Source organism: Strix uralensis, chromosome 3 (genome assembly GCF_047716275.1).
Source record: "Strix uralensis isolate ZFMK-TIS-50842 chromosome 3, bStrUra1, whole genome shotgun sequence".
In the NCBI taxonomy this organism is placed as follows: domain Eukaryota; kingdom Metazoa; phylum Chordata; class Aves; order Strigiformes; family Strigidae; genus Strix; species Strix uralensis.
Window position 1 is genome coordinate 89609231 of NC_133974.1, and position 17686 is coordinate 89626916.

Below are 17686 nucleotides of genomic sequence, written 5' to 3' on the forward strand. Positions count from 1 at the left end.
AGCCACGTCCCACTGCAATATCTGGAGTTGGTTGTTCATCAATGGACACAGTTTAACACATCAGAGGTGTATAACTACTGTCCTTTCTTGTGCTCCTCAAGGTGTCAGAAGACAGGAGTACATCCCTGGGACAATGCTGCTCTCAGAGCAAGGCAGGGGACTGAAAGCATGGAGTACCTAATAAAATTAACAATTTTATTGAAAGTCAATGTACTTTCACTTGTGTCACAGATTAATGTTTATGCTCTGTTACATGAAAAAGACTTTTTTTCCCCCTCCCTCTCTTTCTTTCTCTCTACTGACACAAGCAACCTTGCACAATTTGATAGCATCTCTTGATAAATATCCAGCATTGATAGAGCTCACCTGCACTGCACACATGCCAGCAAGACAATACACAGATGAACTGCATCCAGATGGGTAGCAACAGATAAAGCTTGAGTATGCATCCAGGATGTTATCTTACTGCAAGCATGTAAACCTGCTTTTCATCTCAAAATTATGAGATGTTGAATTGCTAGACGTAATATTACCCAACTTGGTTACACATTTTGAAATCCCTTGAAAAATAAAAGTCCTTATGCTGGTGCAGTACTGAGACAAATATCTAAGATAACTTATCTCTAGCTATTGTCATGAGAGCAAGCAACTAACTAGTAGAACATTTCCCTGGTCATAAGTTACTTTGTGTGACTTTTTGTAAGATTTGATAAGTTACTCTGTGTTTCACAGGACACAAGGTCTGTGTTTCAGAACACCTCAAAGAGTACAACATGCAGCAACTTCCCATTCTTTCCAAGTAAGATCTCCAGACACATTTACATAAACATTTTTAAATCATGTATCTTGTACCACTGTCTAAAGCAAAGTTTTCCACAAAATGCTGTGGTAAATCTTGCAAATCCCCTCTATGACAAGAAAATTAAACTCCTAAATGTTTTTCCTTTTTATGAGTGTATATACTGAGCCTTTTGTTTTGTGGCAATGTAGGATCTAATTCCATTTTTCAAAGTCTGCCAAGCACACAACTGCTTGAAAAGATTTTCTTTTCTTTTTCTCTTTTCTATTTCATCAACACTGAATTGAGTAGAAAGACTTCGTTTAAGATGCTTCTACTAGTTGGCTGTCACTTTTGCCAGTTTTCAGAAGACTTCTGAAATGCTGGCCAGCCTTAAAAGTACATTAAATCCTTGGTGTGCATCATTCAACATACCTGAATTAATATGGAAATGTATTCATGATGTGGCTGTAATGAACACACTTTGATTCCAGAACTTTATCTTCACTTCTGGCAGCCCATCAAGCATATCTTCCAAGAGCACACTGCACGGCTAAAGAAAGCTGATTTTCCTCTTAGGAAAGTGCTTGCAACTATGGCAGTATCCATTTTCTTTGCCCTCTCTCTTTTTTATCTTTTCTGATAATGGGGAGAAGTTAAAAGAAAGGCTTTGCCTCCCTAATTTTGATATTTCTGGGGTTCTTGTGATTGTTCTTTGGTTGTCAATACTCTTCCCTCTCTCCCTTTACTGGTCATGTGTGCACTGCATTCCTCAGTTTTCCTCCAAGATGACTTTATCTTGTTTGTAAAATGCATATTTTTAATTATTTGTTAATAGACTGGTATCACTTTCTGAAGGTGATTTTTTTTTCTCTGATATATTTATCTTGCTCTCATTTTTGTCAGCTTTCATGGCTTTTTGGGCAGCCTACTACCTGTTTCTCAGAGCCTTTTTCCTTAGCAGTGCTTTAGCCTGTCTTTTGTTAGCCTTCCAACATTTGTAATCAGTTATCGTCTTTGTTCAGCTCTCTACCCACAGTCATTTGCTTTTTGTTTCTTCCTTCTTACTTTCATCTTCAAAGTCACATTACTAAAGGTGATTCAGGCTTCTGTGTCTTGCCTGATTATGAAATGACAAACTGAATCTGAGAAAAGAGGTTCCAGTATACTCAAGGGAAGAGAAGGGCATCTAGGAGAGGTAAGGGGGTGAGAGAGGAGAAGCACTGAATCACCTGCTTAACCATGGAACTGGATTATCTGGGGCTCGGCAGACATCTCAGGGTTAGATGCCAGCAGACAGTGTTTGGGGTTCTGGCCTAAAGCAGATAGATTTTCTAGTGGAAAACCAGAGTGGAAAGGAAGGAAGAAGCACCCTTGTTGGCAGACAAGGGAATACATGCAGGAGGGTTCTGCAGGTGAGTATAAGGTCACATCACACCGTTGCATAATCCAACATTTAGATGTTGTACAGAGAAGTAAGGAGAAGATTAGCCATTGACTATAAATTTCTGAAGGCCAGGAACTGTCGTATTTATGAGGTAATGCAACTAGTGCTTATGTAGCAGTCAATATCTCAGCATTTCCTTGAGTAGTTCCCTATGGAACAATTCTACTGCTAATTATAGGAGGCAGAGTGCTATCCTAATGTGGCTGTGCTGGTTTTTATACCAGGATTAGATAATTTAGAACTAGTTCTGATACCTCCAAATGTTCCCTGTATAGAAGGACTCGATTTTCTGGGTTTATGGGGTTAAGGTAAACTGACTAACAGACCTTGACCAGGTCAAGAGAAATATAGCTCAGAGAGATTTGATGTAGTGGACAGGACTATACATCAACCTGTTAACCAAGGTAGCATTATACACAAGCTTAGTAAACACAGGACCTGAAAATAAGGATATTTCTGGTTTTCAGGGACATCTGAGTAATGCATTGCTAATAAGATCTTCCATAATATTTTAGCCTTTTTACTCAGTAACTGGTAGATTCAAGAGCCAGTGAACTTGTAGTCTACCATCACAGTGTCTACCAACTGTGTGGTCTCTAGGATTTGCTCCCTGCAGTAATTTACGTTTTCCTCTCACCTGCATGTTCAGTTTTTTCTCTTCCTTTCCTGTCAACATCAGTCTGGGAAAATTCTGCTTTACTCAGCATCACCTATTTTGCTGCAGAACCTCACTGACCTTCATGCTCTGGTTTCCTTGCTGGATGGATCATCTCAGTAGGAATTTGGGCACTCATTGGCATGGTTCTTGTTTGACAATACTTCCTTCAATTTTCTGGTTCTGCACACCTCTCTTTAAAGTACCATCTTTCCATCACTCTCTCCTTGGCCAATCTCATTGATTCACCCTTTAAACAGATTCTACATTCTTTAATTTCTTTACTCTCCTTGTCTGCTGCTCCTTTCTTCTTCCCTCCCTCACAACTGTGTTTTTCCTTTCAGTAACTTTTCCACTTTTTCAATAGAAAAAACGATTGCTTTTTCATCTTTTTCAGCCTTTATCTTTAAAGTTGCTTAGACTGTTTACTTGCTTAAATACCACAATTTTCCTTTTTCACCACTGGTCACATGTCCACCACTAGGAACTCTTAATTGATTTCCTCCTTAGAAGTACTGCCAAGTCTCCACTCTGTCTCCTCAACATAAATTGATGATTTATTCAAACAAAGAAATATATATTTTCTGACTAAAATCAAACTCTTACTAATTCTCCCCCGAGAATGCATTGTTCCTTACAGCTTTTCTGCTATTTTCTGCATGTCCTCTCTCCTTTTTTGTCTTTTTCATCAGAGATAGTATTGTAAGTTTATCTTTCTTTTTTAATGATTCTCCTCCCCTTTGCCTCCCTTTTCACCACTTTTGCCTCTAAAATAGCTTTTTCAAACTAATGTCAAAGGAATCCAAAACTCCACATATGCTTCATACATATCTATTATTAACTGTTAATTGTTCCCTTAATATCACGTCCCAATCCCATTTTAGCTCAGGTTCTAACCAAACCTTTGTTTAGAATCCATATGCTATCAACTCCCCCCTTTTCTTCTTAGTAAAATTCACACAGACACTGTGGATTCCCAAAAACCATTCTCAAAATCATTCCAGCTGAATAACTGTGCTGCATTTTTCTCACAGCACACAGGTATTTGCAATGTCTACTTATGCATTTGTAGGTTAGTATATGAAAGCTTTATATTTGTTTAGTACATGTTTAATACTTCTATTTTGTTCATGTGTGTCCTTTAATGGGTGTGTAATAGCAAGCAGACTAATGAAAAGAGCTCAGGTAAGGGCTGCATAAATTCTTACTTTGTAAATTACAAGTACGCATGTACAAAAAAAAAAAAAAAAAAAGACCCCCTGACTACAAGACAAAGATATCAGCTATTACTGCTTAAGTAAAAAAACCAAAACCAAACTGAAGCTTTCTGTTCTGGTAGGCAGGTAGACTAGGACTGAAATCCTTATCTAGACAAAGCCTGAAGCCCTGAATGGTCTAACATCTTAATCTGAAAGAGATTCTAAGTGCAAAAAAAATAAATCTCTACAGATGAAGTTATCATTGACAGAGAACACAGCTCTTTCAAGAAGTGTCTTAAAACACCTTGGAAATGCTATGTGAGAGATGGAGAAATCAAGCCTTCTAGTTTTGTCAGAGAAAAATGAAACTCTGGGAAACTTGGTAATTTAGTTCACTAACATCACGATGAGATCACTATCTATAAAATTCAGATTCAAATAGCTCTTGGTGTAAGTGAAAGATGAAACTAGAAACTAAAACTAGAAAGCTAAAAGTGAAGGTAGAAAGCATCAGTATACAAATATAGAGCTACTGGATGAACACTGTCAGAAAAACCTTGCAGCAATGAAGCTATTTAAGAAGTCTTAGCTTACCTAAGAAATGTGGTATATACTGAATGAGGTACTGCAAATTAACACCGGTGTTGCTGAACTTCTACTCACGTGTGATAGAGTACATTGGACAACCTAGAGACATCAAAATTATGCCTGAAAAACAGTGAGCATGACTGGAGAGAATAGTAAGAAATTTTATCCATATGCACAATATGGGAAAATAAGGAAAGGTAGGTGATAGAGGACTCATGGGAGTGTGAGTTTAAAGAAGTCACTGAGGATTATACAGCTCAATATCACTTTTGGGGACAACATGTGGTTGTAATGGAAGGATACAAGAAAAACAACTAGAAAAGAACCAGAGAATTGAAGGCACTGGTGCTATGAAGACGTATGTAGCAAGCAAGCAGCACACTAGAAAATCCATTTCCTGTGTGGAAAACTGATTGATCAGGACACAGATAACTTAGGCACCAGACTTCAGACATAAAACATTTCTTTTTCTTTTTTGGAAAAGGCTGTTGGGATTGGAGGGTTCTGGAGGGGAAGACGTAGGGAGGAATGGAATATAGGAGTGGACTGCTAAAGTGCTTTAGAGATTCCTAAAGATATCAGGCCAGGGACAAGCATGCTCACTGTTTATCTAGAAAATATGTACACTGAAGCCAGAAATTGTGCAAATATTGCTACGTACATCTGTCTACCTACAATGAACCAGAGACAACACACTCTCCAATTTATACTGGGTTTTTGTACCCAGAGGGCCAACAAAAAAAAGAACCATCTAGAGTTTACAGTTTTCATGGTTTTGTGATGTATATTTTTGTCCTTTCAGATATGCCCAAGAGATACCCAAACTTCTCCAGAACACAAATCCTCTTTAGGTTTCTGATTAAAATAACAAATATGCAACAAAAAAAATCTACTGTGAGGCCTGTGTTATCTCATATAAAGGATATGTGAGATAAAGTGGGGATAAAGTAGGAACAAATAAAATTATCATACAAATGATACAAATGTTCATATATATCCTAATTTTTTGAAAAGCTGTATAACATGACAATATACAGAGTACAGTGCATGAGAAGGTCTGACTTACACTAGGAGACACATGTTCAAGTGAAGAATGTTTCTGTTATACTACAAATATAACATCAACAGTCTCTCATGAGGATTTCTAACTGCTTCATGAGCTGTGGTGGTTTGTGAAGACGGTCTGGCCTCCACTGATTTATGCTAATAGTGCCAGCTAATTTCATATAACTCACTAAACACAAGCAATGAAGAGTGATCTGCTATCGATGACCTGGGACGAAAGTGGAGAGAGAGGTGATCTTGGTGCTGTTCACTGTTTCTACCTGCTTTAGCAGTTTGTCACTATCAAGCTCTCGTCCCTTTGTTGATTTCCTTACATTGAATGTGCACCAAGGCTGCTTAGTGCTCCTCACTTGGTTTATAGCAACAGCTCCCTGAGGTTCCAGTAAGCTGTGACGCCTTCAGCCTTGCACATCTGCACAGACACAACCTACTCTTTTAGCAAATGTACCTTGCTCTCCCTTTCACAAACAGCTGGTGTTTACTTGGGACTACTATCTTACCATGTGTAGATGAAAAATCAGTGGAACCACTCATGAAGCAAAATCCAATTCCTAAATCTTAATTCACACCTTTTTGTTTAGACATCAGAAAGAAAGGATACCCGTTATTCAGATTTTCCCATGAGCTGTAATTTTTTTAATCTCTTACAGTTGTTTGGTAAGATATTTTTCCTTTTCTTTCCACACATTTTGCTCTAAACATTAGAGATAAATTCCCATGGCCATTTTCTAAAACCCCAGAAAAGTAAGCAAGGTAGATTTTATTCTTTCTGTTCTTTGTTTCATTCTTCCGTTGAATTGCTTTCTTCACCTTCATATTTTTGTCTCCCTCTCAGGTGATCCCAGAGGTAAGATTTATGGTTACCACTGATGTTTTATGATTAAGACACTGAACTTTGGTCACTGAATTACTACTATCTGTAGGTTCAGAAATCTGCCCGTCAAGCACAGGTCCCCAGGGGACCTCCCACAACCAGGGTGCCGATTGGCGCTGCATCCAGACTTTAACCCTTAAGCACTAGCATCCCCCAGTGGTCCTATTTATCACTGCAGTTCACTTTTTTTTTTTTTTTTTGAGCTTTCTAGGTACTCTTAACTTTCAATGTAAATGTAAATTCAAGCCAAGTGCCTCAGAACTAGACAGTATTCAGGAGTCTGCCGAACTCAGTAAAGAACCATATATATTTCATCATAGGTAAAGATGAAAAATTTTGATTTATTTTCAGTCATTGCACATATCATGTATATTCCAAAACACATACCAGTAAGAGCAGGATTTTTTGTAAAACATTTGAAAAGGGGGGGAAATCAGACCAAAATAAAATCACACTCTTTATTGGAGAGACTTTTTGAAGAAGAGAAGATAGGTTCAGAGTCTCTTCCAAGAATACTAGGTTCTACAGCTATTTTTGGATTTTTTACAAGATCATGACTCATGGAAAAGATACTGTAGCAACCACTAATTTTTAATCTGCCTTTGGATTGAAGTTCACATACTTATAAACTACAGTTCATCATATCTATTGAATTGGAATTCTAAATCAAAATTCCTGGCTGACATTTTGTTCACACAATGAAAATTCAACAATGTTCTCAAGAAAATACTCAATGAGAAGCACATCCCAGACACTGCTCCTTAAACCCAGCCCTTTGCAAAACAACCTGAAATTGTGTTGACTGGAATTGTTTTCCCTGTTTCCTAAAAGATCTCTGTCACCAAGGAAAGGTGAAGTAATGGGCTACTGCAAAATGTCACTGGAAGGGATAGCAAATAGGAGTGAGAAGAACAGACAAATGATGCACATCTACCTCAAATATGGGATGCTCGTACCTACTCAGCTCCCTCTCACTCCAGAAGCAGAACAGCTACATCAGCACAAGCCCCGTATTGGTGCTGACTCAGCAGAGGGAGGACGGAGGGGGAAGGATGTGCAAGGCTGCCCTGGGAAGAGAGAGAACAACACTTCTGCACAACACTTCTGTAGGGGATGAAAAGAAGGGATTTCCTCTTGTCAATGTTGGAGCCCTCCAGTAATTCCTAATGCTGAAGCAGTGGAGATGAAGGGTTGTTAATTAAAACAGCCTGTCTGAAGATCAGTGGGACTTATACATTAGCTTTAGTTACAGCAGGAGATGATGAGCAGTACAGAACAGAAACAGACGAACATGTTTGTCCTCTCTGTATCAGAATCTCACCAGACCTCATGTCACAAGAGCGCAGAGGTGGCATGGCTTTACCCAGTCCCTTCCGCTTCCTAAATCCAGTAGGCCCATGGTGTCACTTAGCTACTACTTGTCCTCCTATTACTGTTGTCACAATAGCAGAGGACATCTAGCAGAGTTTTGTAACAGACGCATACTTCCATTCTTTGTCGGCAGTGTAAGCACTGAATACGTGAGACAAGGCAAAAAACAACTCCAAACCCAATCCCCAGAACATACATGCCTTCTCTGTAATCCAAGAGCTAAATGCTAGGGTCCTTTCTCAGAGGTAGCCTAAGGGAACTCTGCCTTACTCAGTATCTCTGAATCCAATCCTTCATGAGCGTGCTGAGACATCACAAACCCATGTAACACCTCTTGCTGATATTCTTTTATTCTGTGGTTAAGGCTCATGAGGATTTTTGAAAGGAAGTTTATTTTTGCAAGCTGCTGAGTGCTGACTATGATGAGGGGCAGCTTTCACTTAGGCAAATGTCTTAACTTTTGTTAAGACTCTTGGACAGGCAGACTATTACTGTAACATTTAATAGAAAAGCTGTGTGGATACATTTAGCTTAGGCTACTCAGTGAAAGTACATGTTGTAGGTCTTAACAAATAATGGACAGTTATGGTCCAGCACAAAAAGAGAAGGCAGCTTTTCATCTTGACAGATGTCATCTCTCTCCTTCTTTTTGGAAGTTCTAAAAATATTTGAGAGGTCCTAAACAATGTTCCTCATAGGTTATCGTTACTACCAAAAACATAGAGGTTGGTATTCAGTATGACAAATCAGTTTTATGTAGTTTAACCATCTGTCTCTGGTGGATGATTCTGAAGAAGTCAGCAACCCTATATACATTATGATACAATGTGTCACACAGCACTGAAAATTAATCCTGCTGCTAAAGAAATGGAAAATGCACAATAAACACATTACCTGAAATTAGAATTGTTTTTGACCAACTCTCCAGAGCCTTTAAAGTTGTAACAATGATTTCCTATTTATATGGACTGCTCGAATTCTCAGGTGATTCCCTGTGGAGACCTGCATGAATACTTTTTCAAGAGGTGAAGAAAGGAAAATAGATAGCTATAACGGAACCGCAGGAGCAGCCAAGCAGTAGATTGATTCAACAGGAGAAATTCAATGCATCCCAAAAGATTTCCTAGGATTTGCTCTCCTGCTGCTTAGGACACAATTTCTTATAATGAGAAACTGAGGATCTTATTTCAGGTGTGTCAAAGCTTGTAGTGATGACTTGAAGGCATAAAGAAAAAACAACTGAAAATCTCTCTTAAATAATGCTCTAGGATGAGGAGAGAACAAGGACAAGCTCTTCAAGGTACAAAAAAGGTCAAATACCTCATGTAAATAGCATTCCTTAAGAGATACTAATTGAATCCACAGTCAAACCCTTTCCTTCATCTCCAAACTTGTGCATTAAACAGCTTGAAAACTACAGTATACTTCAGTAAGCAAAATGGAGAAAGCTTTATTAAATTATCTGGCAAGATTGCACTTGGTCTCACTGTAACACCTACTCTTGGAAATGTCTGTAGAAAAATCTTCAGTTTTCAGTTGTGAAGAACTGAGTTAACAAGTTATAAAATAAAAAAAAACAAGTGAGGTGTTTTTTTTTCAATTATTTAATAAGGGAACATTTAAACAGGCAGACTACTCTGTTCATCTGGAGCGTGCCACATGGTAGAAGGCTGGCAGAAAGCATGTACTGCTGCAGTACTACATAAGCCCTGCTTGAAAGGTTAAGTGGGACATGCATGACATGAATTTCACCCTGAAGAAATGTGAGAATTTGTAGGCACTCATGCCCTCCTCTATGAGAAGTACTAGTCCTTACGAACACTGAGCTTCTCTACTGCTCTGGTGTACTACAGCCTGTGCAGATTTGTTGCTAATTACTTTATAGTGAAAGCTCTGAAATGCTGTGTTGTTTCTCAAGTAAAGCCCAGAGTTTTATTATTCAGAAATGGGCTGCCAAATGAAATTTCCTCAGGCAAAATGCTGAATGCTGATGGCATCCTGGTTTGATTAGGGAAGACATGTAAAATCTGAGATGTTCATACTCACAGCAGCACATATTGTTCAGCACTAGCACACGCCTCACACTTCTCAACATCACACTATGTACTGGAACATCATGTGGTGTAGAAGAACCAATAGAGAAGAAATGGATGCTCTAAAAAATACCTTACCAAGAACGAACATTCATGCATGAATGATATTATATCTGGACATTCAGCAAAAGATTACATTTATTTACAATGCAAATTTCCGGAACCCAAAGATTTAAGTCTTAGAGCTCTTAGAACACAGATCAAAGCAGATGGCACCTGCCCTTTCGCTACTACATGACCGAAGTTGCATTACAGCTCCAGGCTCCAATCAATTTCAAGACCTACCACATGAAGCAGGATCTCCTAGAGCATCCTTCCTTACCAATAAAAGGCCATCAGACTCAGAAACTCTCCCAGCACATAGCATAGGAGCAAGTACTGACTAGGAGAGAACAGCAAGTGCTTCACCACCTCAGCCCCTTCCCAAAACAGGGACCAGGTGCTTTTTCATTTCCAGTTGAAACTGCATTTTGCAAGATTTTTTTTATTCTTTCTGTAAACTCTGTGTATGGGGTATACAGAGAATATACATTATTTCAGCCAGCTATCTATCCCCCGAACTTGACCTAACTCAGCACAAAACACTGATACCCTCATGTCAATGGATGCTGAACCAGAAAGTCAGCTTCTGATCAGGGATGGGGCAGCATCTCAACACATGAAACAGTGAGGAGCTAATAATCAGCTATTATCATAGTTCCTATTACTATTTTATTTGCTCTCAGCCTGACCATGGAAGCAGAATGGGACCTCTGCTTCATTCATTAACCTGGAAAGCAAGGCAAGATATATATCAAGAAATAAAACCAGTAAGAAGCATCTAGATGAAACACAATCTTTGCTTTTAATGAGACAGCCCCCTCTCCCCCCATCTCTGGAAACAGTTGAACCAATAACATCTCTTACCTGTATGGTTCCAGAGTCCTGCTGCCATAATACAAAGCTTCTTCCCAGGATTCAAGGTTAATACAGGCGTCCATGGCACAGTCAAGTATTTTCAGCTGATAGATATTTGTGTCTGGAAGATGACCCATACTGCCACTCAGGAGATTCTGGCATCTTGCCAGAACCTGCTCCCACTCTGTTATTAGCCTTAGTTAAAGAAGTATCTTTACTCAAACAAAAATATGAGTTCTAAATGTTGTTAGCAAGGAGTAAGAGCTAAGGGCATTAAGATAAAAAAGCTGTCATCATTCCAGACTCTGCTTCAATCCTTGAAAACATACTTGAACTTAGAAGTGGTAGCTTAGGTAACCATGCTTTGTTTACATTTAGCAAAACAATTTCTAAAGGTGGCAGTATTTCAGCAATAAAAGGTAAAAGACAGATGACAAAATGAAAGATATTTTAATACATAACAAACTATAATTCAAATACTTTTTATTTAGCTGCTGAAACATTATTATTTACTTAAGATACTCCTCCAAATCTTACACCCAAGGGCAAGAACCCATGGAAATGTGTCTTAACAAATCTCTCAGCAGCTAAAAAAAAACACTTTTTTTTTTTTATATATATTAAAATAGTGACACATACTTCTATGCTGCCCAAGATTTGGTTTAGAATTCTCATGAAATTAGAACCTTTTATTGCAGTTAATTAATTTTATTTCTCCTTGAAACAGTTATAAAGAGCATTGGGGTTTTTTTGTGTACAGCTGTGTGTTTCATGCATGAGAAGGAAAAGCATTGCAGTTCTGATGTCTGACTGTAGTTCAGGATTAAGGACCTTGGCAGTAAAGATTTTTACCTCCAGTGCTACAGAATACTTTTTGTGTGTTTCGAAGAGAGGAAAAGTAAGCTGGGGTTTGCATTCACTTTAGTTGGATATTCCTTACCATTTATTTTCATTACATTCTACACTGGTTTGACTTCTCCATGGACCAGATTTTTCTGTCTCTGAACACACCTAAGCTGAATACCAGTACGCCCATATTTTAAATGAGTACTGTCATCTGGGACTTTATGGGAGTCCCAGAATGCAAGCAGTCTAAACACCAAAAAGATACCATATACACCAGTAAGAACAAATAAAATAAAAAAAAATTAGACTTAGAGTAAGAGAAGTAATAACATTGTTTGTACCACAGTCCTTTCCATACAATCAATTCAAGGAAGTTCAGCAGTTATCTTCACGACATTGCTGAAAATCCTATTTCACCCCAATCCAGCAATGGATTTAAGTGTACAGTGATAATCCTGTGATGAGGTAATTAGTTCTTCCTGAACATGGGAATATTTACATACTCAAATTTAAGAATGTGACACTATGTGGCTGGGCCAGGATTTATAGCATGGTTGTTACAAGGCTAAACTAATTATTTGTGAATTGCTCTCCTGCCCTTGGATTGAAAGAACCATATAAGGGAAGGAATGTGTTATTATAAAATTGCACCTTAACCTTTATATCTCTGGCAAACATCCATGTATTCTTTACAACTGATTAAGGACAGACAAACAGAAGAATGAGGGATATTATTTCCACTTGATACAATTTTTGTAGAAAGTACAAAGCACTGACATTCTTGAAAGATTACCATTTTAGCTGATCCATAGTATTAGTCTGTCTGCTTTTACTTCTCATTATACTGCTTTGTTCACTCACTAGCATCTAATAGCAGATGTGCTATATTGCAAAACCTGTTGGGACCAAATTGTCAGGTACATAAACTGCAAACTAGAAAACCCACTATCAGCTGCAACAGGACAAAAGAGAACCTGGCTCTCCTGTATCTGCTCAAGACTAGAGGAGCAGCCCTCAAGCAGCTCTGCTACTGTTGTGTGGCCTGAGATGCAGAGGAATCTTCTTCTCTACAATAATCCCCTTGCACTGGGCTTTGGCATCTCAATTTGTATGCTTAAACTGGAGTTTGGGTCTGAAACAGTTCACTCACACATATTGTTTGAGGTTCTCTAACTGCAGATTTAGCATTGCAACACTGTATCAGTTGTAATCAGTAGTTCAGGTTTTGGAAGTCACTAACTTTCTCAGCTGTAAGAACTGTTGGTTAATTTGCTAAAAACTTAATTTGCATAAACTAATGACTATGTGTCTTAGTCAGCAAGGAAGGTTTTCTATTCATTCTTGGCAACTGGACAAATGTCAAGCCCCCTCTTCAGGTACTGCACTCACCACTGCATGCCAATTAGCACTGGTATTGTGGTGCAATGGAAGGAAAGATGACACATTTCAACGAGCCCATGTCTGAGAATAGAAGCTGAACAAACAACAAGTAAGTATTTTTTCAACCAGTCCTGATACCTTTTACAATGTGTTTGATTCATTTTAAAATATCAGTTAAATCTTAAAGACCCTAGCAAAATTCAGTAGGCGCAATTTCTCCTGCAGTTAAATATAGGACCATTAAATAGGACTGGTATTATGGCTTCATACTTTCAGTACAAAAATGATTGCAACTGCATGTTGCATATCCATAATTCAGCTTTCAGGCTAAAACATGGGCCCTGAAGCATAACTGAATGCCTGAAGGTCTATTTTAGTATTGTCCATCTCAATCCTGTGACTACAGAGGAATTTAAGACAGACTAGAAACTATATGAAAATTAAAGTTAGATTAGATGAGCGGTTCCCTTTTGCTAACAAATGAATCTCTCTGGATTAGAAAGAAATAAACTCGTGGGGTTTTTTGTAACAATAAAAATTGTGATCACTTGTTTCCAGCCTGGACTATCGGTATGAAAACTTGGGTTTTATGCTGCTGAAAAGGGGTACTGGAAGATTTAATTCTCTCTAGCTTCAGAGAAAGCTCATGTTTCTGAAAATGGTAATGCATCTTGCTACAATAAGCCAAATTCACAGTCAGTGAAATAGACTAAGATGAAAGAGGGATCAATATACTCATAATCTTCTGGTAAAAATGTCCACCCCTCTTCTGCTCATCTTTTCTTGGTTGTTGCTGTTCACTAATTTTTTTAATTGGATTGAATATCTACATGATGGCCATTAGCCTCTAATTCTGTTTATTAGTACAAGATCATCTCACTCAATTTGCTTAATTATCAATTATTATTATATGTTATTATTATAACTTATTATAATGATCCTACAATGTTTGCAGTGAACCTGACTGCGATTATGACCTTGTTATTGTCATTGTTGTGCAAAGAATGAGAACCTGGAAATGTTCACAATGGGAGTAATGGGACAAAGAATTTAACAGTGTTTCAGATTAAGCTTTATTTCATTTAGAAGTGGATTTATATGAAGTGGTGGGCTCTGATGGCAGAAGTCTAAACCAGAGCCAAAATATCCCTTCACATCCTAAGTACCTACTGTTCCTGCCACGAAGCAGTTCCAGCCCAAGTAGTCAGAGACTCTATTATTATTAATACAATTAAGAATATTACACAGTTTAAACATCAAATGAGTTAAAAATACATTTTAAAACAACATAAACATGTAAGCCTTTAGGAAATAAATCTCAAAAGATGAACTGTGTACTAAGAGGTTCTTTGAATTGTTTTCACAACTGAATGACAGACTGTAGCCTGTCACTGAAAGGATACCTTCTTTTGATTTTGGATATCTCACTTCATTTACAGCATCTTTGACTTCTTTCCACGCACACTCTTCACCGGCCAATTTCTCAGCATCCTGGTTATTGAAAACAAAAGCATTTGATGAGAAAACCAGTAAACTGAGAATATGCAATAATGATGAAAAACAGGGTAAAAAGATTACACTGACAAAAGCTACTTGTGGGGATTGTATCACTATTTTTTGTAAATACACAAAAAATCATTTCACGTGGCATTCAACTCATCCTGTGTTTGCAAGTAAATGAGATGATATGAAGAAAACTGAATGCAAACTTGGAAACATTAAATACTCAAACCAGATACTAGGTTTACAACAAGAACTATGAACAACCACAAAAGAGAAATAATAGTATGTGATTTTTACTATCAAAATGTAATGAGCAGATCAAATTCTCTCAAAGACCTGCTGCCTAATACTTCACAGATCCTCACCCGCACTGTAGAAAGGATTTAGCAAGTAATTTTGATTAACCACATGGTGATTATAGAAACAAGCAGTGGGAGGCTATCTTCATCCATTACAGTTATAAGCATGATCTTACAAAAGTCTACTACTCAGAAAAAGCTGAACTTCCATTTTCTTTTATAACTCATTGCTATTTCTTCCCTATTCCATCAGGTTCTATAAACAGCTATATTTTCCCATTGCTTTGTCACAAAGAAAGCAAAAATGATTAATAGCTACAGCAGTAAGAGAAAGTTTCCCTTTTCAACTCTCTAGCAGTGACTAAGTGCACCTTAGGCAAACCACTTGGAACAAATTTATTAAAGCATCTACAGACACAGTTAAGCATCTTGAGGGATTTCCAAAAGCATCTAGATATTCAACTTCTATCGCTATAAGCACTTAAATACCTTTAAAAATCTGGCCTTTAAGACATTGCAGTTCATTATATCTCTCTCCTTATAAAAGGCCCTGCTACTTGCAAAAGAGTTTTGCAGGAATATTTTAAATACAGTTCTAAAAAAATCAGCCTTCAGCAGGGGTGGAGGCCTGGACAAAGAGAAGGTGCATGAAAACCTGACCAAGCACTTTTAGCCAACAGATGCTCACTGGGCATCAAAGGAGTACCTCTACTAAAGAGCCTGTAATCTGTAGCTGTCTAGGACTGCATAATTTTCTTATTCCACTGCTTCTTATTTACCATAAATTCAGAACAAAAAATATTTATAGTGAGAATCGGCACACACTTTCATATTTAATTTGCAGTTTTGTCTTTCTATCTGCTCCATGAAACAGCAGACCTCTGTGTATTCCTGGTATGATTAAATCAAGATTAAATCAAGATTGGTCTCAGCTGCCCCACCATTCTGCAGGGACTCACAAGGAGGGCAGCCTAATCCCATTTTGCACAGGTACTTCCCCTACAATCAGTTCTCTGATCTAAAAGATCACCTGGAAATACTTTTGTGCATAGCTGAATCTGCTACCAGAAGGCATAAGGTAAATGTTAGGACAAACAAGCTCATACAGTAGAAATTTTATCAGCACAGTTAATGTACACACCCAGCCCTCTTACAGCTTTGCAATAGACTTACGCTGAATCTGTTAGCTTCAATGTAACCTCTACTAGTTTTTATGGGACTACATCAATTTCTGAACTCGGCCTGTTAACCTGTAACAACGTATCTCTAAAACATCTTTGTAGATCAAGTGGTGTTCACCAACTGATCTAAAAAAAAAATCTTGCCTGTAAGATACTAATAATGATGTATGTGAAATTTTAGGTTTAAGGAACTACTGAAAAAGAAAAATTCTTTTAAGCTATCTTCCCCACTAGCCCAAGTATAATTCTCAGTATTTCTCTAACATGCTGTAAGCCTTACAACTAAAACCTCAGAAACATGGGAATGGGACAGATTTACAAGTGAAAGAAAAAAACCAACTATTCACCAAGTTACAGGCCAATGACTGATGCATCATTAGGGCTCACTTTGCACACAATGTGACTGATGGATGAATCAGGATGAATCAGACACAGGACTGTGTCTCTCCTGCAGCCTTTTGAGTTGCTGTCCATTGTCTTCTAGCATCTCATTAACAACACAAGGCAGTGCAAGGTTGGGGTTTCCTCTAACCTTTACACTAGTGCACAGGGCTAAGCCAACACTGGCTTCATATCCAGGTAGAGAATAGGGAGTGTCTGTTGGACTAATAATCTCCCAGCCCTCTCTGGATTCATGGTCTTTATCCCTTTTGTAGGAGAGTTTAGGATGGAGGGAGCTGGGCAGGATGCCCAGCTCTGGGAAGGATTTAAGTCACATGTTTCAGGTTTCAATGAGATGTTTTCTGTGTTCTTAAAATGAGGCATTTTGGGGATTGGCTGAGGTAAGAACAACCAAACACCTGGCTAGACAGACCCTTTACACCTCTACTGCTCTTCATCAGATTTTCATACACCAAAGAAGTCCTGTTCTTTCCTAAACACTCTAGTTCAAGATACAGGGGCTGCTTCCAAACAGGCAGCCAAGCTGCAGAACCACCAGAAGGGCTTGTCAACTGAGAACACTTCTGCCTTCCAGTCTAGTAAGATTTTTCCAAGTTGTTTCTCTCCCTTGGACAATGCCTTGAAAGTCAGGACCACGTGATATGACTAAGCCAGCTAAAAATACAAAGCTGCCTTGGAGTTGGAATTATGGAAATAATTGAAGTGATTAATAGTTATGCTGAACTGTTTAATTTAATCTAAAAGCATGGCAGTAACAGCTATGGGAGATTTAGCTTTCCACAGAGTAACACCCATTCAAAGCATCTCTTTTCAGAACATGTTCCCAGTCAAACCTCCAGGTGTGCAGAGCTGCCAACAATAAAGGAAGACAGGCTTTTTTCATCTGTAGACAAGGAGAAACCTAGCTGAAGAAAAGGAAGCAGCTTTTGAAAAAAAAGGGTTAGCAACTTGTGCTTATTTCTTTTCCTTATTTCTAACATTGACACTAAACATAAGAGTTTGTTCTTCAGAACAACAAAATATTTGTGTCTTGGTCTAAAAAATAATTAGACCAGATAATCTAGTCACAAAAATGCATGACAACTTTATGATGGCTGAAACTGGCATA

At 38.1% G+C, this 17686-nt stretch overlaps 1 protein-coding gene across 3 annotated transcripts in view; it reads right to left on the reverse strand.

Moving 5' to 3' along the window:
• SMYD3 (SET and MYND domain containing 3) overlaps positions 1-17686 on the reverse strand; it is a 431626-nt gene that overhangs the window by 39328 nt on the left and 374612 nt on the right. For all 3 annotated transcript variants that reach the window (XM_074863269.1, XM_074863271.1, XM_074863270.1), the window contains 2 exons: positions 14597-14684; positions 10977-11151 (listed from right to left, as the gene is read on the reverse strand). In XM_074863269.1, coding sequence (XP_074719370.1) covers positions 10977-11151; positions 14597-14684 — 263 coding nt within the window. The remainder of the gene's footprint in view (positions 1-10976; positions 11152-14596; positions 14685-17686) is intronic.